Source organism: Malania oleifera, chromosome 6 (genome assembly GCF_029873635.1).
Source record: "Malania oleifera isolate guangnan ecotype guangnan chromosome 6, ASM2987363v1, whole genome shotgun sequence".
Classification (NCBI taxonomy): domain Eukaryota; kingdom Viridiplantae; phylum Streptophyta; class Magnoliopsida; order Santalales; family Ximeniaceae; genus Malania; species Malania oleifera.
In genome coordinates, this window is record NC_080422.1 from 106,261,169 (window position 1) to 106,285,265 (window position 24,097).

Sequence of the window (24,097 nt, forward strand, 5' to 3'; positions counted from 1 at the left end):
CAAAACTGGGAGGTGAACTGTGGGTCCCGGTCTGATTTGATGGATGCTGGTACGCCGTGTTGTCTAACTATCTCCTGAACATACAACTCTGTTAGTCTATTCATGGAGTAACTAACCTTAATTGGGACAAAATGGGCAGTTTTTTGTTAAATGATCGACTACTACTCAGATGGCGTTTTGCCCATAAAGTGCCGGTGGTTACCCTATTACAAAATCCATAGAAATGTGCTCCCACTTCCACTCAAGAACGTGGAGCAGTTGTAATGGCCCTACTGGCCTCTGATATTTAGCCTTCACTTGCTGACATGTAAGGCATAACTCTACAAATCAGACAATTTCTCTCTTCATGTTGTTCCACCAGAAAGATTCTCGCAAATCCCAATACATCTTGGTGCTTCCTGGATGTACCGTATAAAGAGAGCGATGAACCTCTTCCAGAATTGTTCTTTTAATCTCTACATCATTTGGTACACATAATCTGGTGTGAAACCTTAAAACCCCATCATCTAAGATGTTAAAGTCTGCCCTCAATCTGCTTTGTACCTTACTTATAATCTACACCAACTCTGTATCTTTCATCCATGCGGCCTTAATCTTTTCTAGTAAGGTCGGTTGGATTACTAGATTAGCAATGAAAGCTTGATGATTTCCCTCCACTATTTCTACACCAAATTTCTCCAGATCCATCCTGATTTGATGTTGAGTTACCACTGCTGAGACCGATGCATTCCCTGACTTCCAACTTAACGCATCAACTACCACATTGGCTTTCCCCGGGTGGTAGTTGATGGTACAATCATAATCCTTTATCAATTCTAGTCATCTTCTCTATCGCATGTTCAGTTCCTTTTGCGTGAAAAAGTACATAAGGCTTTTATGATCTGTAAAAATCTCGCGCCTTTCACTATACAGGTAGTGTCTCCTAATTTTCAATGCAAATACCACTGCCTCCAATTCCAAATCATGTGTGGGATAATTTTTCTCGTACTCCTTGTGTAACGACCTAGAAAATATTGATATTCAAATTTTAAAGAGAGAGGAAATGGAAACAGAAACAAAAAGAGGCAGTAGGTTTTGTCGACGAACGCGGATTTGGAGATAATAATGATAATAATAATTTCAAGGCTAGAACTCCTCGACGAATACAGGGCTTCGTCGACGAGTACATAAGGAAACTCGTCGATGAATACAGGGCTTCGTCGACGAGTATATAAGGAAATTCATCGACTAATACAGGGCCTCGTTGACGAGAAAATACCGAGAGGGGTTATGGGGCAGCCTGAAATTCGTCGACGAATTTATTGAAAGATTCGTCGATGAGATGGCGTGTCTCGTCGAAGAAGGCCACAGTATATAAGGGGAAAACTCAGATTTTTATCACTTATCTGCGCCCCTCTCTCCTCTCTCTCTCTCTCTACAACTCTCTCTCACTTCTCTCTTCGTTTTCGGGCCTATTTCTCACCGGATCGAAGATCTGAGGCTACCACGACGCTCCTGGCGAGATTCTATGCAAGTCTGCCGGAGCTGATTGCTGGAAAAGTTGGGTTGGATTTCGTCCCAATCTCAGGGTAAAAAATTTTATTCAATATTTGTCTTTCTCTCAGTTATGAGAAATGTTGTAGATAAGAAAATACTGATATTTTGTTCTGGGGGATTGTGTTTTCAAGATGTTGAGTTAGGAACCCTGTGGGTATAGAGCCAGAATTATACAGGGGCTTTTCAAAGTTAAGGTAAGGGAAATATGCTATGTTAGGAATTTTAATGATGTTAATAGAGATTTCATAGACATATATTTATACCAGTTTATTATACAGTTTTTACAAATTATGAGTTTAAATGCTTGTGTGGCCTGAGTAGATTTTCATGTGATGGAAAATGTATACAATTTTTATAATGTATCATACTATACTGAATATACAAATAGAGGTATATATTCACAGATATTATATAGAGAAATTTACATGCATATATAGTTTTTATATGAGTAGTTCATGAAACAGACGTATATATATGCATATACATGTATACAGTTTTATTCAGATCAGTATTATATCACAGTTTTATACTACACAGTATATGCCAAGTTATAGCATGCCATGTTTCCTATTACCATAACATACAGAGTATATAGACAGAGATACAAAGGTAGCATCAAGATGCTACAGATACAGTATACAGAGATTACAGTATTTACAGTACATAAAGATAACGTTATGGTAATTTTGGAAAACATGATGAAAATAGTAAAAGAGTATATATGTATATATGTATATATAGTATCAGATCCCTGTGGAAAAATTACAGATAGATACAGTTTTACAGAGCACGGTATCGTTGCTAGATACAGATAGAGTGCAACCACATATCTCAGATAGTATGTGGGTACCGTCGACCGTGCTCAGAGAGTATGCAGCTCCCCAGTTCACTGGGTGGAGGGGGTCGGTTTGACGAGGTAGCAGCCAGTCCCGAGCTTAGGAGTATATGCAGTTTGGCCGGACTAAGGTAGTGTAGAGTGTATTGACTTATCTGGAGGGCTGACCAGGTAAAGTCCCGCCTATGGGCCGCACAACCCTGTCATGAGGGGTCAAATCATGATGTACAGAGTCTCAGGGATAAAACACAGTTATGTATATGTATACGGTTTTACAGTATATGATGAGTCTAGTATGATATTATCAGTATGAAAAGTAGAAAAACAGACGATACAGTATATTTTAAATTGTGAAAGAAAGATATGCTATACAGATGATTTAATGCATTACAGTTCAGTTACTATTTTAAAAGAATCTTTAACTTAGTTACCACATACTAGTAATAGCATATTTCCACTTACTGAGCGTTGACTCACCCCATTACTTTACCATTTTTCAGGTGAGCTAGCTAGGCAAGCAGGTCAGGTGAGCAGATAGAAAGTAGTTTGATCACCCTGGTTATAGGGTGAGTTTTTGTCAGAGCTGAGTATTTTTGAGTAGATGTTGTTGGAGGGTAATTTTTGTGTGACTATGGTCTATATATACAGAATTCTGGTATTGCATAGTAAATATGTAAATGGTTGCATGATATGTGTTTCTGCTGCTTACGTATGGATATGGATATGGATATATATATATATATATATATATATATATATATATATATATATATAAAATAGTATGAATTTTGAGGGTGTTACACCTTTAGTTGCCAAGAAGCATATGCAATAACCTTCCCCCATTGCATTAATACGTACCCAAGCCCTTTTCGGGATACATCACTATAAATCACAAAACCACCTACTCCTGAAGGAATTTTCAATACCTGAGCAGTGACGAGTTGTTGTTTCATTTCTTGGAAACTTTGCTTACATTCATCAGTCTACTCATACTTCACATTCTTTCTTGTCAATATCATCAGAGGACCTGATAATTTAGAAAACTCTTCTACGAATCAGCTATAATACCCTGTAAGACCTAAGAAACTCCTGACCTCATGATCAATCTTCGGTCTCGCCTAATCCATAACTGCCTCTATCTTACTTGGGTCTACTGAATATCCTCTGACTTGAATTTCACCTGATGGTACCCTAATCGGAGATCAATCTTAGAAAAGACTTGTGTTCCCTGAAATTGGTTAAACAAGCCATCTATAACGGGTAGTGGGTACTTGTTCTTAACTGTCACCTTATTTATTTCCCGATAATTGATACACATTCTCATTGACCTATCTTTCTTTTTAAAAAATAAAATTGGTACTCCCCAAGGTGACATACTAGGTTTGATGAATCCCTTGTCCAGTAATTTCTGTAACTGTTCATTCAATTCTTTCAATTCTACTAGAGTCATTCTATATGGAGCCTTAGAGATTGGTGCTTTTCTTGGAAGTAGGTCAATAGTGAACTCTACTTCACGATTGGGATGCAACCTAGGTAGGTCCTCCATAACACATCCAAGAATTCCCCCATTACTAGGATATCCTCAAGCTTCAATTCTTCCTTTGGTACTTCCTTTACACATGCTAGGTACCGCCCGACATCCATCCAAGAGTAACCTTTTTGCTTGAATAGCTAACAATATTTGTAGTGAGGAGTGCACACATAACCCAACAAATTTGTACTTTTACTCCCCAGGAGGTTTGAATACTACCTCTTTCTTGTAACAGTTTATACTAGCATAGCTGGAGGCTAGTCAGTCCATTCCCAGAATTACATCAAATTCTTGCATACCAAATATTACTAAATTCGGAGGTAGCATCCTTCCCCGAATACTACTTGGATAATATTTAAGTACCTTTCTACATACCACTAACGTTCCCGTCGGTGTGGCCACAAATAAGTCAGCATCTAATGGTTGAGTTCCTACCCCACACATTTTAATATACTTCAGGGATATAAATGAATGAGTTGTTCCAAAATTAAATAAGACTATTACTTGCTTTGAAAATATAAAAATGTTACCTGTCACCATGTCACCATCATTTTCTGCTTTCTCCGGGGTAAGAGAATAAACACGCACCTGTGCGGTGTTTCTCTGATAGCTACCTTGGGGTGCCCAATTGTTTCCTCGGAATTGACTAGAAGTGGGGGCATTATTCAGTGGCGCACGATAGTCTCGTGTAATGTGGTCGGGTCTATCGCATCGATAACAGATAACCACTCTAACCCGGCATTCCCTTGAATGCCTCACATTACACCTAGGACAAGGAGGGCGTGATGGATTACCCTGATAAGCTCTGTTCCCATTTCCTGTCTCTAACCCACATTGTTACTATTTCTTCTCCATGGACCCTGACTTGTACCGGCTTAAAAACCAGGAGGCATGGGCCTCTTCATTTGATTATGTACCCCTACACTTCTTTGTAGACCTTTATGCAATAATGTTGCTCTATCCACCAACTCCGAGAAGTTCTGGACTTGAAATGTCACCACCTGCTCGTAGATCCTCGGACTCAAACTTTTCTCAAATCTTCGAGCCATTTTAGATTCATCTGAAACTATATTCGAGGAAAAACGAGACAACTTAATAAATTTGGCCTCATATTGCCGAATGGTCAAGTTCCCTTGGGTTAAATTGGTAAACCCCTCCGCCTTGGCATCTCTGGTGGAAGAGGGAAAGTATCAATCATAGAAGATTTCCTTAAAACGGTTCCATGTCAGGGTTGCTGGTTCTGGCCTTTGTTCTTTAAGTAACTTCGTGGCAATCCCCAACGTTTGGCCTCCCCAGTCATTTTAAAAGCGGAATACAAAACCTTTTGCTCGTCTATGCAATGAAGACTTGCCAATAACTCCTCCATCTCCTAGATCAGTCCTCCGCAATGATTGGATCAACTCCTCCTGTAAAAGTTGGGGGGTTCATACGGGTGAATTGCTCGATAGTGCAACCCTAGTCAGGGGGCGGGCAATTCTATCCCCTAGAATTCCGCCTAATCTCTACCATAACTCGCTAGTTTAACCCACGTAGCAATGAAGTAGAATCACTGCCTTCTTCATTTAAAGCTCCCAAATTATTACTCCCAAATTATTACTTCCTCTAGCATCCATGTTCTTTTCTTTGGGATCCATCCTGAAGATAGGACAAACAACTAATTTAGAATCCTAATGCTATAACACGATCGGCACAATATTTCACTAGGAATTTATAAAGTACTCAACACACTATACAAGATTACATAGACTTTCCTTCAGGGACTTCTTCCCATAAATCAATCAAATTAAAGTTCCTGTTCAAATTTTACATTTTAGTCTCACTGCCCCAAAACAAAACCGTTGATGGTTTGCCGTGGCTTTTTTGAAACTGTCAAATGCTTTAGAAAAATCACAAAAAGCTGTCGATGATTTTTTGCTTCCAGGCTGCGAGACAAAAGTTCAAAATTCCAAATTGCTTGTTGTATTTTTTGGCTATACATACTATACCTGATTAACCTTACAACATCTAATCTACCCATTCCTACCCTCATCATAATTCATACCTATACTCTGGCAATAATCATTCCTAAAGTCTACAGAACCTATTAACATAGGTTCTGATACCACAACTGTAACGCCCAGAACCCAAAACTGGGGTCCAGAGTGCCACATAGGAATAAATATACTCTCTGATACCACAATTCACATGCCCTAAACCCAATGGGGTCCAGGGTGGGACTTCCCAAAAATCAACTCAATGCAAACAATAGACATAATTTAAACTCAAATACTATACCAAAGTACTAAACCACCACAAACATATAGGTATCTCCAAGTAACAATAATACAACCCAAGGAGTAAAAATAAAACATATATATAATTCAGTTCTTACAAACACTTACTCTAAACTATACTATCTAACCCCTTCCCAAAGTTAGCTAAGCCTGATTTCCTGTAGGTCCTGAAAAGTTGAAATATATATTGGGGTGAGACACCTCTTAGTAAGATGGAATAGATTATTATCAATGTGTGGCTAACATGAGATTTAATACTACAAGTAAAATACATCCATTAATTTAACTTTAAATAAAACTGCATTTATAAACTATAACTCACACCTATATAATTAAAAGTACACATTTTCCTTCAAAACATAATTTCCATCTCAATAATAATCAATTTACAAAAACCTACAAATATGCATAGAAGAACTCCTCATGTGGACTAACGACATGTTTAACCCCCATAACGGGTTGTGCGGTTCGAAGACTAGACTTAGTCTTGGCTGGCCTACCACCAAGCTAAGTCAAGTAACCGTTTACAAGTACGATTTGCCCACCGCATCCTGGTCCGGACTCAAGAGGGTGTACCCTTCTCAAGCCAAATCGACTTTTCACCACCCACACTTCCACAATAGTGTGTTTGCACTAGTAATCTCACTAGCTACGGCACCGAACTTTCATCACACCTAGCCCATCATGGTTCTTAAATCATATATTGCAATAATAAAACAGATAAAATGATTTCATTTTCTCAACACATGATTCGCAATAACTTTTTCACAATTTTTCCACAATCCCCAGGATCAGTATAAAGGCATCAAATTCAAAATATCCACAGTATTCCCAACCATTCAAGAAATCAGTATAATATCACAACTTTCATCATATAATACCATATAAATTCCAACAGGTTTAATTATAAAATAAAAGTAAATCATTCTCATGCCACACAATTTGAACGTTAATAATTATAATTTCATAAATTTCCTGGGAAATTCTTATAAATATAAATACGTAGTAAATTTAAATAAAAACGTGGGTATGATCAATTTCACTATTTAATTTAATTCCAGTATATTCCCAAAAACCTGATTTGATCAAATTCCCACAATTTAATTTAACTCAAATGTATTCCCAAAAAACCCGATTTGATCAAATCCCCACAATTTAATTTAACTCAAATATATTCCCAAAAATTAGATTTGATAAAATCTCCACAGTTTAATTTAACTCAAATATATTTCCAAAAATCCGATTTGATCAAATCCCCACAGTTTAATTTAACTCAAATATGGAAATAATTAAAATTAAAAGGTTCAATTTAAATTAGGTATATTTTAAAATTAAGCCTGACATCATCTATTCCCCTTACCGTAACCATAGAGTGGTGCTTACGACGTCCAAACGACGAAATCTCTCCGGTTTAAACGTTGAGGAGCGGAGTTAGGACCCGAAAATGATGTTCATTTTTCAATAAGGCGGAGAGATAGCTGAGAAATTTAGAGAGAGAGAGAGAGAGAGAGAGAGAGAGAGAGGTTGATGAGAGAGAGAGAGCAGTACGACAAAGGGGGGCTTGAAAAATTTGCTTCCTGAAGAAGCCATCTCATAAGCTATACATATATATAATATTATAATATTATAATATTATAATATTATATTATTATGTTATATTATATTAATATATTATTATATTATATTATTTAATTAATAATAATTATTTAATTATTGTTATTATTTATTTTTTTTAGGATCACTACACTGCAGGTCACTCATCGACGATTGGGTGCAATTCGTCGATGATTAACTTCAAGATCTGAACACCAACGACTAGAAATCGGTTAGTTCTCAAGTCAAACAAAGGGGTTTTGCACCCAACGGTCAGATAACGACTACCTGAGGTTCTTAGCTATAAGTATGAGCTATTAGAATAAATTTGACAACCTTTTGGAGCATTATTAGTGAATATTTGATTTGTTCATTCATTCTAGGTTTTCGTATTTGCTCAATGCTCTCTTGCACCTTATTCTTGTTATATATCATTTGCTAAAGAGAGTAGTATGAGGATCTACTTTGTATCATCAACTCAAGAGGGAGCATCTTCTGTATTCTCTTCATTTACTATTGATTCATTGCGAGATTGAAGGTTCTTGGTGAACCATTTGTAAGGAGGTTCTTGGTGAACTCCTTGTTGTAGCTCTTGGTGAGTAGTTGGGATTGGTTATCGATTTGTAAAGGTTTCTCCATCTTGAAAGGAGATTGGATAGTGGATTTGGCAATCTTTGAGTTGGTCTCAAGGCATGTACGTAGGCTTGATGTCGAACCACGTTAAATCTCGGTGTTAAACTCTTCTCCCTCTCATTTACTTTATTTACTTGTGTTGTTTACTTTGCAATTTATTGTGATATAAATCACTCGTATCTTGCCAAAGATTTATTATTTTGTAGAAAAATACATCATCCGCGAAAGTTGTCTATTCACCCCCCTCTAGATACACTCTTGGGCCGACAAGTGGTATCAGAGCTAGTCGTTTGACTTACGGAGTAATTCTGGAGCGCAAAGATCAAATGGTGGATACGATTGAGGCACCACTCACCCAGGGACAATCAGTTGATCGTCCACCTAAATTAAATGGGGGCAACTACCCAACATGGAAAAACCAAATGACCATTTTCATCCAATCTTATGATCTTAAGATGTGGCGAGTTATCACAAAAGGAGATTATGTATTCAAAGATGACAAAAGGGGAACCTAAACAAATTGAGGAGTTGACAAACAACGAATCAAGTTTAGTTCAACTAAATTTCAAGACTAAAAATTTTATTTATTGTGATGTGAGTGACGAAGAGTACAACAGGATTTGTGGGTGCGAGACAACAAAGAAAATTGGGGATAAGCTCTAGGTAACGTATGAAGGTACGTCTCAAGTTAATAAATCTAAAATTTATATGATAGTAAAGGAATATGAAATGTTTAAAATGGAAGAAGGAGAATCAATCACTTCTATGTTTACTCAGTTTACACATATACCAAATGGTTTAAAAATACTTGGTAGGGATTATTATATGGAAGATAACATGCAGAAAGTCCTTCGATCATTACTGGAATCATGGCATGTAAAATCAACAGCCATTGAAGAAGCGAAGGATCTCTCAAAGGTCATCCTTGATGAGTTGATAGGATCTCTCATGACTTATGAGATCAAAAAGAAAAATTCAACGCTTGAAGTAGAAAAGCTCAAAAAGACACCGAGCATCGCCTTAAAATCAGCAAGTCATAAAGAAATAGTGGAAGAAGAAGAGAGTGACAATGACGATGAAGTGGATCTTCTTACAAGAAGATTTAGAAGATTTTTATTGAACAAGAGGCTTGGTAAGCAAAAACAAAAGAGAGAATCCAACATGAGGTGTTCTAATTGCAAGAAAACCAAACACAAGATGGCTGATTGTCCACGATTAAAAAATAAAGGTAATAATCAGCAAGGACACAAGAAGAAGTACATAGCCATGAATGCAATCAGATGGGATGAACTCGACGGGCTTTTAACCAATGGAGAAAATGAAGAGGAAGTGACGAACTTTTGTTTTATGGCGGAGGATCAAGATGAGGTTAGTTCCGATGATGAATATTTCCTTTCCTATGATGAATCGAAAGATAATTATAGAAAACTATATGATGAGTAGTTGCAACTAAAAGAAAAAGTAGACATCTTGAAGAAATACACTCAAAATGCAAGCAAAAGGAGATATGTCTTTGTTATACTTTAAAAAAAGAAAATGCATCTCTTAAAATGAAAAATGAAGAGCTTGATAAAAAATCTCAAAAAGATCATGAATTTCTTCAAAAGAAAATTGAAAACTTGAAAAATCAAGTTGATGAGAGTTTTAAAGAAAACATGATTGTGAAAAATAAAATTGAGGATCAATGTAATATCATTTATAAGTTTACTGATGGGAAAGAAAATTTTGATAAATTACTTGAAATTTAAAGAATTGAGATTTATAAAGAAGGTTTAGGCTCTGGTTGTGAATTCCGGTGTTATCCCAAGAGGGAGGGGGTGAATTGGGTATTTTAAAAAATTAAGTCCTTCAAGTTCTAATTTTGAAAACTATCAATTATAGACTTGCAAGCTACTTACAATTACCTCAATGTTTTCAATTAATCAACCTAATGAGTGATTTTACCAATCAACCTAATTTACCTAATTACTTTGATGACCTACTGTATATTTAAAATATTCATAACATTCACACAAATAAGATTATGCGGAAATTAAATAGAGGTAAGGGTAAGAGAGATGCAAACTCGATTTTTACGAGGTTCAGCCTACCCTAGCTTACGTCCTCGCCTTGAGCAACCCACTCAAGGATTCCACTAAAAACCGCTCCTTTAACTAGGACAAAGCTTCCCTTACAATCTGCTTCTTACAGAAGGCATAACTTCCTCCTCAACTCCGGTTCACAAACCAAACCGTGAATACAATATAAAGATTACAATTTCTATAAAACTCAAAATACTTCTAACCAAACTAGTGAGTACAATAGAAATTCTAGTACATAATCATATGATAAAACCTAAAGCTCAATAAGTATATAACGATAAATCGTTATATGAGTAATGTGATGCTTCCAAAATTTATTTATTTTTAATTAATATCTCCCAAAAAATAATTTCTTATAAATAAAAACTTTGGAGATCTTAGGGTTTGATTTCAACTCCCTTTATGCAAGAATAACAAATAAGATCTTTTAAAAAAATAGTCTTAAATAATATGCAGATCTAAGTTCTTGTTATCAAATAACTTGTAAATTAAACCTTTGAATAAAGATATGTTTTTGGATATTACAAAGATTTAAAAACAATAGTTTTTCAAGTACTTTTTGCACTAATAATATAAAACTCTTTGTATAAAGATGTAACTTTGAATATCACAAGGATTCAATATTTAGAGTGCTATTCCCAAAAGATTTTTTTAAAAAAATAAATAACTATGGGAAAATAGGTGTCTTTCTCCCAAGAATATTTTTATATAAACAACTAATGGAGAAGAATACTGTTTGATAACAGATTGAATACTTAATGAAATATTTTTCCAAACCTCAAGATCAAACCTAAATTTGCAGAAGTTGTGTGTGTATTCATTTGAATCTTGATGATGAGAATACCTAGACAAATGTGTATTCTTTGGAACGCAAGCAAAGATTCTTAGTAGTAGGACTCTCAGAATGTAGGCAAAAAGTTCAAGGATCTGAATAATATGTAAAAAGTGTTCTTCTAGGGTTTAGAGATTATTTTTATAAGTGTTCTCGGCCCTAGATTAAGGTCTAGCCATTGGATCATTTAGATTAAGTAAATTTCGTGTGTATCCTCGCTGAGAGGCCGTTTAGCACCGCGACCTTTGTCGATGAATGGGTACGTTCGATGACGAGTGTACAACACTCGTTCGTCATCGAATCTCGTTTGTCGACGAGGCCATGCGTTCGGCGACAAGAGCACTGTCTGAACTTTTTGAGCTCTCGGTATTTTTTCATCGACGAGAGAAAATTGTTCATCGCCGAGTGGCCTTCATGTGTTCGTCGACGAGGCTATAGGGTTCATCAACAAGGCCTCTAAAATTTTTCTATTCAACCTAGAACTAATGTAAATGTATCTTTCATGAAATGCATGAGTCATAAGGTTTGTTTAGGGTATATTTGAGCTTCGAATTATATCATATGACATATGTGAATACATTCAATTCTAAATACCCAATCCCATTGAAGATCTTGAACTTGAAGCTTGCTTCTTCATCCTTTTATTCTTCTAATTCCATGGATTGAGTCAAGTGATATGTACTTTAGATTCCTCATGGCTTCCATATCAAGCTTACCGTTCGTGCATTCTAGATCATAATCCTGTTCACAAACTCAATTGCACGGGTCAAATATGAAGTGATTTATTATTATCAAAATAGGATTAGACTCATAGAGTCAACAATGGTTTATCCTCATCTAAATCTATTGGCTTTGCAAATCTTTGTGTCAAAAGAAGCTCTTTACCAAGTAAAAACACAACATACAAACCAAACCCTTTACATATAAATAAAATTTGTTTATACTGTGAGAGAAAGGGTCATGTTCACTTCACTTGTCCATATAGAGGAAATAGAGGAAAAGAAAATAAGTTTGCATGGGTCATCAAGAAGACTAACCCCCTAGGACCCAATAAAGATTGGGTACCAAAACAAGTCACCTAACTTTGTTTTACAGGTTTGCTTAAAGACCACATCTATGAAGAACAAATGGTTCCTTGACAGTGGGTGTTCAAGGCACACGACAGAAGATGCTGGAAAACTCATCTCTCTCACCTACAAAAGGAAGGGCTCGTGACTTTTAGGGACAACGCCAAGGGCAGAATCAACGGAAAAGGTAAAATAGGTAACTCATCATTTTCTGTCGATAATGTTGCACTTGTTGACACATTAAAACACAACTTGTTGAGTATCAATCAGCTATGCGATAAGGGGCTCAATGTTATATTTCAGTCCACTCAATGGCTAATAAATGATTTAAATGGAAAAACTATCTTGGTAGGACAGCATGAATCTAATATCTATACTATAGAGTTTGATGACATTACTGTGATATTAGATGTTTGATTGCAACTAATGAAACAAGTTGGTTATGACATATGAGACTTGGTCATGCTAGTATGGATTTATTGCATAGATTATGTTGACTTTTTGAGTTCGATCTCTATTTTGATGCTGACGAAACATAGTAAACTTATATATGTATTTAGCATGTGAACAGGTCCACAACTGAGATCACACATAAGGTACAGGGAGAATAGAGGCCAAGATGGATAATACACATACACCTGACATACTACATAAAGTGAAGAGCAAGGAAACTGAAGACATTTGTTTTTATTGTAATTGCATTTAGTTTCTAGGTCTGTAATAATGGTTTGTAATATTTTCATGTCATGCATGATACGGTGTATATGCTCAAGAAGCCTTAGAATGACCATAGGAATCATCATCCATATAGCCTAGAATGCCTTATGTTTATTTACACTGGGTTGATGAAGCACAAAGACCAAATCAGGACTTAAATGCACATTGTAGGCAATCTTGGTCGATCGAACCCTAAGTAATACAAAAGCCTCAGTCGACCGAACTGACCGGAAGTCACCATGTTGACTTCATGGTCGACCATTTTGAAATCAACGTTCCTTCTATGGTCGACTAAACTGACACGTGTTTGACCCCTAATAACTTGGTCGACCAAACCATTAGCTCAAAACTACCTTGTTTGACCGAACCTTAGAAAATAGTCAACTGAACTTGCCTTGATCGACCAAACCTATGAAGGGTTCGAAATCACCTTGAGACAGTTGACCATATCTCCTGTTCAAAATAGCCACGATCGACCGAACTCAATAATATGGTCCACCGAACCTCTTGGGTTGGTAAATTTTTACCACAGTAAATCAGGGTTAATTTTCATTAAACTCAATTAAACAAATTTCAAAATACCCTTGATGTCCCCAACAATTATATTTTTGTCCAACTCTATATATACCCTCTCATTTGTCATAATTAGTACAAGATTAGCAAATAGATTAGCAAATTTTTTCTTTGAAAATTTGTTGTGCTAAATACTTCATACTCCCATTTTTAACAAAGCATATTGCAAAATCTCTCTCTCATACTCATTTAATTACATATCTTTGAGAGAGATTATTTTTGTGGGTATTCTTTCATTCTCTTTGCAAGCTAACAACTCTCTCATACTTACATTTGATGATTGTTGATTTTGGAGCGTAGCTTAAAGTTTTTTTCATTGTATTTTACTTATCAACATTAGATTGGGAAAAACTCTTCATTGGCTTAAGAACTTGCATCCTTATTGCAAGTTTCATAAGCTTGCTTTGCGTTTTGATTAAATCATTTTTAGCAAGCTTAAACCCTAATATCCATTGTGCTTGATATTTGAAAAATATTTTTGAGATATTTGTTTAGGGTTCTAGAGATGCTTTGAATATTCATATTGCAAATACATTATCTTGAAATCAAAGGTCTCATTCTCACATATACATATTGACACACTTATAGTTGAGAGTTAAAACATTGGTTAACGAAATCTCACTTGAGTTTAATATCCTATCATATGTGAGTGCATTAATTGATTGCGTGTAGTGGTACATATATGCTTAGTGTAAGAAGCATATTTGTTTGTATGAAAAATTTCATATCTGTTGTATTCCCGATGTGTGGTCAGAAGGGGGAGACTAGCCCTATGAAAAGTGCCAGATTTGCTCAGACCCGATTAGGAGAGCACCAGATTGGTTTAGACCCGGTAAGGAGAACTAGGTGAACCAACCTGTAAAGAGTTGTAAACGGTGCCGCTCCACCCATTAAGCGAGCCATAGTGGAATCCTCTTGCTTGTGAGCTTAAGGCAGGGACGTAGGCAGTATTGGCTGAACCCCGATAACATTTCTTGTGACTGTTTTTAATTTTCACAATTTAAATTTTAGCACTTGAATGTTTGTGTTTAATTTTTTGAATATTTGATTGAGGTTATGATTATATAGAAAGACCCTAATTTGTGTAATACTGTTTGTGGAATCTAAATTCACCTAGAAGAAAATTTTTAAATACCTAATTCACCCCCTCTTGGGAACACTCCAATTCCAACAATTGGTATTAAAACCTCGTTGCATAGACTTAAACGTTTTTGCAAAAGATCGCAATGACTCAAGTTGGTGTATCCCCATTTGGCGAGGGACAGTCACCTACTAGCCCTCCATTGTTTTGTGGTGTAAACTACACCCACTAAAAAATTAGAATGAGCGTTTTTATAAAATCTATGAACTGGAGGGCCTGACAAGTGATTATTAAGGGAATTCGTATGCCTGAAAATGAAAATAATATCAGTTTAACGCATGCAAATTCATAAGCCATGGAATTATTATAATGTGCTTTAGATTCTCATATTTTTCATGAAATTATGGCATATAAATGTGTGAGTGAAATATGGGAGAGGCTAGAAAGAAGATATGGGGGAACCAAAGAGGAGGAGCATACCACTCCAAAAAAATCAACCCTAATCGATTTTGAAACGGTGAATCATGAACTAAATGCTTTATTGGAGGAGGAGGTATACGTATCTCAACCTTCTTTATTAAATGATTCATATGATGCCTCTGATGATTCTTTTGTTGAACACTGCAATATACCTTGTAATGAATCATATGATATCTCTTGCGATAATACTGCTAATGATGCATGCATTGATTTATATGACTGTTGTAGTGATATACCTTATGATGAATCATGCATTAATTTCAATGATGATAGCATGGCCTTAAATGAAAAACTAGAAAAATATTTATTTAAAATGTACAAGCTTCTAGTTTGGGTGTCTAAGCAGAAAAAGTTCTTGAGGAAGGAAAATAAAAGGATAGGAAAACAATTAGAAGATCTAAAAGAATATTATGCAATCCTTGAAAAGAAAAAGATTGAAAAGATATTGAAAATCATCTGCTTAGAGGAGGAAATAGATGAATATTCTAGAACTATATTCAAAACTAAAAATAAAAGGAATAGTCATAATAAACCCTTTCGAATCAAAAAGAAAATTATTTTCAAAAAGGGTTTAGGCTTGATTCATAAATCCTATAGTCATTCATCTGCCTCTTTTTGTAAAAATATAACAAATAAGAAAAACCCTTCACGCATATACAAAATTTGCTTATTTTGTAAAATGACGTGACACATTTGATTCACTTATCTATCTAGAAGTGTCAGATGCTTAGATAAAGAAATGATGTGGGTTGTCATGATGGCGAATCCCGTAAGACCAAACGAAGATCGAATCTCTATGGGAATTAAATAAATGTTTTTAAATTCTTCCTTAGTTTTTTGGGTTAGGGTTAGTGGTGACTAAAAGGCTTAGGAAGTGGTTCGGGTTTAAATGTAAAAACTTAGTATACACTTCCACTTCCAAATGGACATGACATCTTTGCTAGGTGAATAATTCTTAATGCTTAACCAATATCAAAATAGGGATATCTTAAGTTATGCATATTTTGTCCATCACACAAGTTTGTGGTTTAGGGGATCCATCTTACACTATATATCATTTAATACTAAACTCACATGTGTGTCATAAAAGCCTTGATCAAAATTCAGTCACCACTCCAGGTTTAAGCACTAATGATCATAAATGTCTATTATACAAGTGCAAATTAAAAGACATCCTCCTCGTACTCAAAATTAGAGGCATCCACTAAGAGAATCAAGCTCCTCATCTGTTGGAAATGGTGTGATCCCAAGAGGGGGATGAATTGGGTATTAAAAATATTTTGGCTAAATTAAACATTTACGTCAATTCACCACATATCATATCTCATTCAATATAATAACGTGTATGAAAAATGATGAAGCTATAAGTGTGAACATACACGTGCAACATATTGCATTTAAATAAAAGTGTACATGCAAATAATTAGAATTATGAAAAAACAAGAATACACATGCGGAAGTTAAAGTACAGTAATTCAATGAGATAGAGAGAGAGCGACACAATATTGTTATTGAGGTTCGGCCAGACCAACCTACGTCCCCGCCTTGGGCATACCCCCCAAGGATTACACTATCCCTGCACACTTAAATAGGCGAAGCAGAAGCCATCTACATCCTCTTCTTACAAGGTGAGGAAAAATTCCAGTTCAATTTTTGGGCTAAACCGAACCAGTCTCACTTACGAGGCTAAGACTCCCTAATTCAATTCTGGGCTGAACCCAACTGATACAATAAAAACATTTTTGTACATGATAAAATGTTTCCAAATACAAGTAGAGATGTACAATGTTTAAGCTCTAAATACATACAGTAATGCCCCGGCCCTTTATATGGCTCAGAGTGTTACTACACCTGTATAATACGCCTGTCTCTGATAAACATACATATACAACCCGCTTTGAATAGGGACATACGAGTGTTTCCATATTAATCTATAATCTCATGCACAGCGGAAAACATAAACATCCATACGGAAATCTAAAAGACATACCAAAGTTTCTATCTGACTTCTTACATACATACGTCCATACTTAAAACATAATCTGTATTACACTCCCAAAAAGCCATTATGAACTAAGTCTAGTACATACACAAAATACTTACGTAAGCTAAAAATAATACTAAGCTTCGACATCCCTCTAACAACTAGGACCGACATCCTGCAGGACCTGAAACAAAGGTTGTATGTTGGGGTGAGACACTTCTTAGTAATGTGGAAGATATTACATCAGTGTGTGACAATATGTATTCAAACCAGTTGAAAGCAGTTACATATATAGCTTCTTCTCAATACTGTAATATAGGAGATATATATATATATATATATATATATATATATATATATATGCTTCCCGCAATAAATAATTAGGCATCGTTGCAAGCGAGAGTTCTCGAGGTTTGGTAAGGGTACAGGCCCATACACTGTACAATCCCTTCGCCTCTACTCAAACCTGTGACTTTGCCCATTTTGGTTTTCAAATCATAAATATGAATATTTTGAACACTGTCCAGCTTAGATACAGTAATAACAAATGGCAACACTTCCCCTTGGCTTCAAGTTATGCGATTTACTATAGTCTGACTAGTACTACCTGGTCCATTAATCTACCAGTGACACACTCCAAATCCAGCCAACTATCTCGATACCCATACTAAAAATCATATGTACGGTTGCACTGTATCCAATATAAAGCAATAGAACCGTGCTCAAGCTTTTTAAGGCTTTATATAACGTTGAGCTTTTTAAGGCTTTCTTATAACGGTGAGCTTTTTAGGGCTCTCATATAATGGTGAGCTTTTTAAGGCTCTAATATAACGGTGAGCTTTTTAAGACTCTGATAGTAACAAGCTGCGGTTTCAAATATCATATATACAATTTATGATAAATGAATTAACTTGTTTCACATTCATAAATCACCTGTACAGTTTCAGTATTTTCACAAACTCATTCAATCGTATTGTGGTATAAACTGACACACACCTTCTCGGTTTAACCCTTTTTACAGTACATAACTGACACTTGTTTTTCATATTTTCAAATAGAAAAAATGGAACTCCAGTTCCCATAGTTTATATACGTATTTAAACAGATTCACATATTCCATTTCATATCATATGTCACACTCATTTGGTCAAAATCCGCTATATAGCATATAACTCGATAAATATCATTTGAATGGAAGATAAGGGGTTCAAGCATATCCTACGTTAAGATTAATACGCCAAAACCCTCATTTTTACTAAAATTGTAGAATCGTAAACCGACATTTTTACCTGGTGAAACTTTGCAAATAAGCAACCATATCATACATATAAACATAAGCTAACTTTTTAGCGGTTTATTTTTATAAAGAGACTGATGTAAAAAAATCCCCTTACCTATTTCTGAACTCCAAAACACGAACTATACGGCTCCCAAAACAGCGAACCGAGTTCTCAAAACCTATAAACCGAACAGTACTTCAACACAATCCTATTTACTACCGATCTACCGAACCAAAAACAAACTTACACCCTTACCTCAATTTCAGGATAAAACCCAGAAGTCCTTAAAACGAAGATCCAATCCGCTATAATCGTAGAGATTTTCCCCCTGATCACGTAGTAAAGTCGGATCATGGATTCGGGTGACGAACAGCGAACGATCGAAGAGAGAGAGAGAGAGATAGAGAGAGTTCGTCAGTTCTAGAGAGAGAGATTTTTTGATTTCTTAACCCTTAAGCAACCAGAAATGATATTTATAGACCCCTTGAACCGGTCAAACTCATTGATGAATAGTGCCTTCATCGACGAGCCATAGAAGGCTCTTCGTCGACGAACATCTTGCTTCGTCGACGAACCCTTGTCTGATATTTTTCCTATCGGTTGGGATCTCTTCGTCGCCGAGGCTCTGAATTTTGGCGATGAACCACAGAAGGGTCTTCGTCGACGAGAACCTTGGCTTCGTCGATGAAGCCTGCTAAAATTACCTTTTTACCCTTTTCTTATTAATTTCCTTATTTATGGGTTCAGGTCTCTACAATCTCCCCTCCTTATAAAAAATTTCATCCTCGAAATTTATTAACCGTTTCTAAGCATAACCTTACCTTATAACTCAGTTCTACAGAAAAGTCGACAGCCACCCACATAGCGGCTCCGACCCAAGTTTATTACATAACCTTACATATGGCAGACTAATATCGTGGTTACAATGTGATGCTTCAGGAGTTTACAATACACATACAAAACTCTCCCGAAACCATTTCTAAAATAACCTGAACCACCTATTCTACCATACATACATACATTCTTACTAACCTGTTTAACTCTAACTATCTCTAAATAACTGAGGGTACTTCTGGCATATCTCTGACTCTAATTCCCATGAAGCTTCTTCCACTGCATGATTACGCCACAATACCTTCGCTAACAGTATCTCCTTAGTCCGTAACTGTTGTACCTTCTGATCTAATATCTATACCGGAACCTCTTCGTATGCTAATGCATCATTGATCTCTAGAGGTTCGTAACTCAGCATGTGCGAAGGATCTGGCACGTACTTCCTTAGCACTGATATGTGAAACACATCGTGAACTCTAGATAGTGCTGGGGGTAATGCCACTTGATAAGCAACCGGACCTACCCTTTATAGGATCTCAAATGGTTCAATGTACCAAGGGCTTAGTTTCCCTTTCTTCCCAAATCTCATTACTCCCTTCATTAGAGTAATCTTTAGGAATACCATATCTCCTGCCTTGAATTCTAGCTATCGTCGGCGAGTATCTGCATAACTTTTCTGGCGACTCTGACCTGCCCTGATTCTCTCTTTAATCAGCTCGACCTTTGCAGAGGCCTGTTGAATCAATTCTAGTCCAAGTATCCGCCAGTACAACGGAGATCGACACCGATGACCATACAATGCCTCATATGGTGCCGTCTCTATACTGGCCCGGTAGCTGTTGTTATAGGCAAATTCCACAAGCAGTAGATACTATATCCAATTGTCCCCAAAATCTAGTACGCAAGCCCGCAACATATCTTCTAACATCTAAATAGTCCTCTCGGATTGTCCATCCATCTGCGAGTGAAATGACGTACTGAATGTAAGTTGCGATACCAAGGCATCCTGTAGACTCTTCCATAATTGAGAAGTAAAGCTTGGGTCTCGATATAAAACAATAGAAACCAGGATACCATGGAGTTTGTACAAACTCCTGCACATATAGCTCTACCAACCTATTCAGAGAATAGTTGACTCTAATTAGAATGAAATGTGCAGTTTTTGTCAGCCGATCCATTACAACCCATATAGCATTCTGCCCATGCACCGCCGTAGGTAACCCCGATACGAAATCCATCGAGATATGCTCCCATTTTCACTTGGGAATGTCAAGTGGCCAAAGGGGTCTTGCTGGCTTCTGGTGCTCTGCCTTGACCTGCTGACATGTCAGACATTGCTCTATGAAACAAGCTATCTCTCTTTTCATGTTCAACCACCAAAAAGATTCCCTAAGATTTTGGTACATCTTCATACTTCCAGGATGTACGGTGTAGAGCGAACGATGTGCCTTCTCCAAAATGACCCATTTAATCTCGATGTCATTTGGTACACAAACCCTATTGTGGAATCTCAATATCCCATCATCAGAGATATTGAAATCAGCTTTAATCCACTCTGTACCCCTTCCATAACTTCTACCGACCATAAAAGTCATAGTCCTTTATCATCTCTAGTCATCTACACTGCCTCATATTCAGCTCCTTCTAGGTAAAAATGTACTTAAGACTTTTATGGTCGGTAAAAATCTCGCACCTTTCACCATACAGGTAGTGCCTCAAGATTTTCAATGCAAACACTACCGCTGTTAATTTCATATCATGTGTCGAGTAGTTCTTCTCATACTCTCTGAGTTGACGAGAAGTATAAACAATCACCCTTCCCTGCTATATTAGAACACACCCGAGACCTTTATTAGAGGCATCACTGTAGATAACAAATCCACCATCCCCAGATGGAATGGTCAGAACTGGAGCAGTAACCAATCGCTATTTCAACTCCTAGAAACTCAGCTCGCACTCATCTGCCCTGTAGCTAGTCAAATAGATAATCAATCCTAGGTAGCAGGTATCTATTCTTTACCGTTACCTTGTTAAGCTCTCTATAGTCGATGCACATCCTCATCGACCCATTCTTCTTCTTTACAAATAACATCGGTGCTCCCAAGGGCAAAACACTCGGTCAAATATACCCCTTATCTAGTAGCTCCTGTAGCTGCTCCTTCAACTCTCTCAATTCTGTTGGAGCCATACAATATGGAGCTTTTGATATTGGCATCATACCTGGTACCAACTCTATAACAAACTCTACCTCACAATCTAGAGGTAATCCTAGCAAGTCCTCTAGAAACACGTCTGGGAACTCGCACACTACAGGAATCCCCTCCAGTTTACGTTCCTCTTTCGGCGTGTCTTTCACAAATGCCAGGCACCCGTGGCATCTTTCAAGGAGTAATCTCCTAGCCTGCATAGCTGAAAGGATCTGTGGTGCAGAACCCACAGACGACCCTAGGAACTTGAACTCCTGCTCCCCTGGCAGTCTAAACATCAGCTCTCTCCTGTGGCAATCGATACTGGCATAACTGGCAGATAACTAGTCCATCCCTAGGATGATATCAAAGTCATGCATGTCAAACACAATAAGGCTGATTGGTAATACCCTCTCCTGAATTTCTATTGGGAAATCACAGACTACTTTGCTACATACAACTACAGACCCAAATGGCGTAGCCACTACTAGTTCATAATCTAACTGTTGCACCTTTAATCCACACAGTTTAACAAATTCTTAGGAGATAAATGAATGTGTTGCCCTAGAATCAAATAATATAATAGCTTTATGAGAAAGCATGTAAATGGTACCTATGACTACATCACCAGAATTCTCTGCATCGCCTAGAGTTAGGGAATATACCTTAGCTTGGGTTCTACCCCCCTGTTGACCACCACGCTGCGCCTGTGTATCTCGTCTGTATGGTTGTTGTGGGGCTCCACTATTTCCCCACATTCAACAATCTTTCACTAGATGTCCTTACTTACCACACCGTAAACAAGCCCCTATAGTCTTCCAACACTACCCAGAATGCCCCGTGCCACATGTAGGGCAATCACGATAGGATGTGGTACTCTGAGATATACCACTACTGTTCTTCTTTCAGTTACTAGGATGTGGTACTCTGAGATATACCACTACTGTTCTTCTTTCAGTTACCCTGCCTTGCACCAGAGGAAGAACTGGGAGGCGTTGGCCTCTTCTTCGGAACTTAGACCTCTACGTCCTCCACCAGACTCTCCTCTGCTACAGTGGCTTTGTCTACTAGTGTAGCAAAGTCCTGCAACTGCAAGATCACTGTCAGCCTCCGGATCTCCTTCTTTGGACCCTTCTGAAACTTTCAGGCCTTCATTGCCTCATCCGGTATCATGAATGGAGCAAATCGGGATAGCTTTTGGAATCTGGCAGCGTACTACTGCACTGTCAATGACTCTTGCGTCAAACTCATGAATTTTTCCATCTTCATGTTTCTAATCATGGCCGGAAAGTACTGCTCAAAGAATAATTCCCTGAAACGAGCCCACGTCATCACTATTGGTATCGGTTGGTGCTCCTCTATCTTCTTTACCGACACCCACCATCTCTCTGCCTCCCCTGACAACTTGAACATTGCAAAAGTTACTTTCTGCTTCTCTGCGTAGTTCAGAACATCCAGGATCTTCTCGATCTCCTGGATCCAATTCTTAGCTCGAATCATATCTACACTTCCTATGAAAATAGATGGCTTTAGTCTAGTGAACTGATTAATGGAGCATCTCATCTCAGTTGTGGGACAATCCTGCCCTCTATTCATTCGCACCACCTCAGCCATTAGTTGTTGTGCGAAATCTCGCAGTACACTCATGGAGTCACTACCAACCTCATAGCCAGTTCCCTCGCTACTACTGCCTCCCATGTTGGCAGTAGTATCCCTAGACCCTATCTTGAAGAAGCAGTTTAAGAAAATCAATTAGAAGCTTGATAACCTAAGTATCAGCTAATACTACATTATTATAGACTCAGTTCCCTAAATCCACATTCCTAATATTGACGTACTCCAATGATTTAACATTCTCATTCTAACTCGAGTTCTGCCCTTCCACTCGTAAACAAAATCGTCGATGGATTGCCATGATTTTATAAACCTTTCTATTGATCTAGAAAAACACAGAAGTCTGTGTTGGCCTTAAAAGGCCTAACATCCTATTTTGATGCTAAAAAACAAGTGAAACTTAACATATTCTTTGAGTAATGATATTTCAGGACTCACAAGGATCAAGCATGAAAATGCAAGCTTATACTTCAAAGGAAGGATGATCATATGAAGCATAAAGCATGAATTTCAAGATGATATTTTAAAGCTTGAAGACAAGTAGCTGACCAAAGCATGAAGACTTAAGTGTTTAAAAATAACAAATGGCTTAGAAGTCTTTATGTAAGTACTTTAATGTTTAAATATCTTTTGAAATATTGTTGAAGCTCTATATTTATGGACTTAAAGACCTATTTTAAAACCCCGGAAAATGTTTTATGAAAGATCAAAGTAAGAGAGCAAAACTAATTTTGAAAAACTAAAAATGAAAAACCAGAAAAATAAATTGGTCAGCCGACTGATCAGATTACATTGGGTTTACTCAACCGACTGACAAGAATACAACAGTTAAATAAACTGCCCAGCCTACTGACCAAAATAAACTGACTTTACTCAACTGACTGACAATGTCTAGCCAACTGACATTTTTTAACGTGATCAAGCCAGCCGACTGACAAATTAATAGAATTTAATTTTGGTAGACAGA

At 37.0% G+C, this 24,097-nt stretch overlaps 1 protein-coding gene across 1 annotated transcript; it reads right to left on the reverse strand.

Moving 5' to 3' along the window:
* Nucleotides 1-22,731: 22,731 nt before the first annotated feature.
* LOC131158751 (uncharacterized) lies at nt 22,732-23,214 on the reverse strand. The gene has a single exon (XM_058113607.1). It carries the CDS (start codon nt 23,212-23,214, stop codon nt 22,732-22,734), a length of 483 nt encoding a protein of 160 aa, XP_057969590.1.
* Between the last annotated feature and the right edge of the window lie 883 nt (nt 23,215-24,097).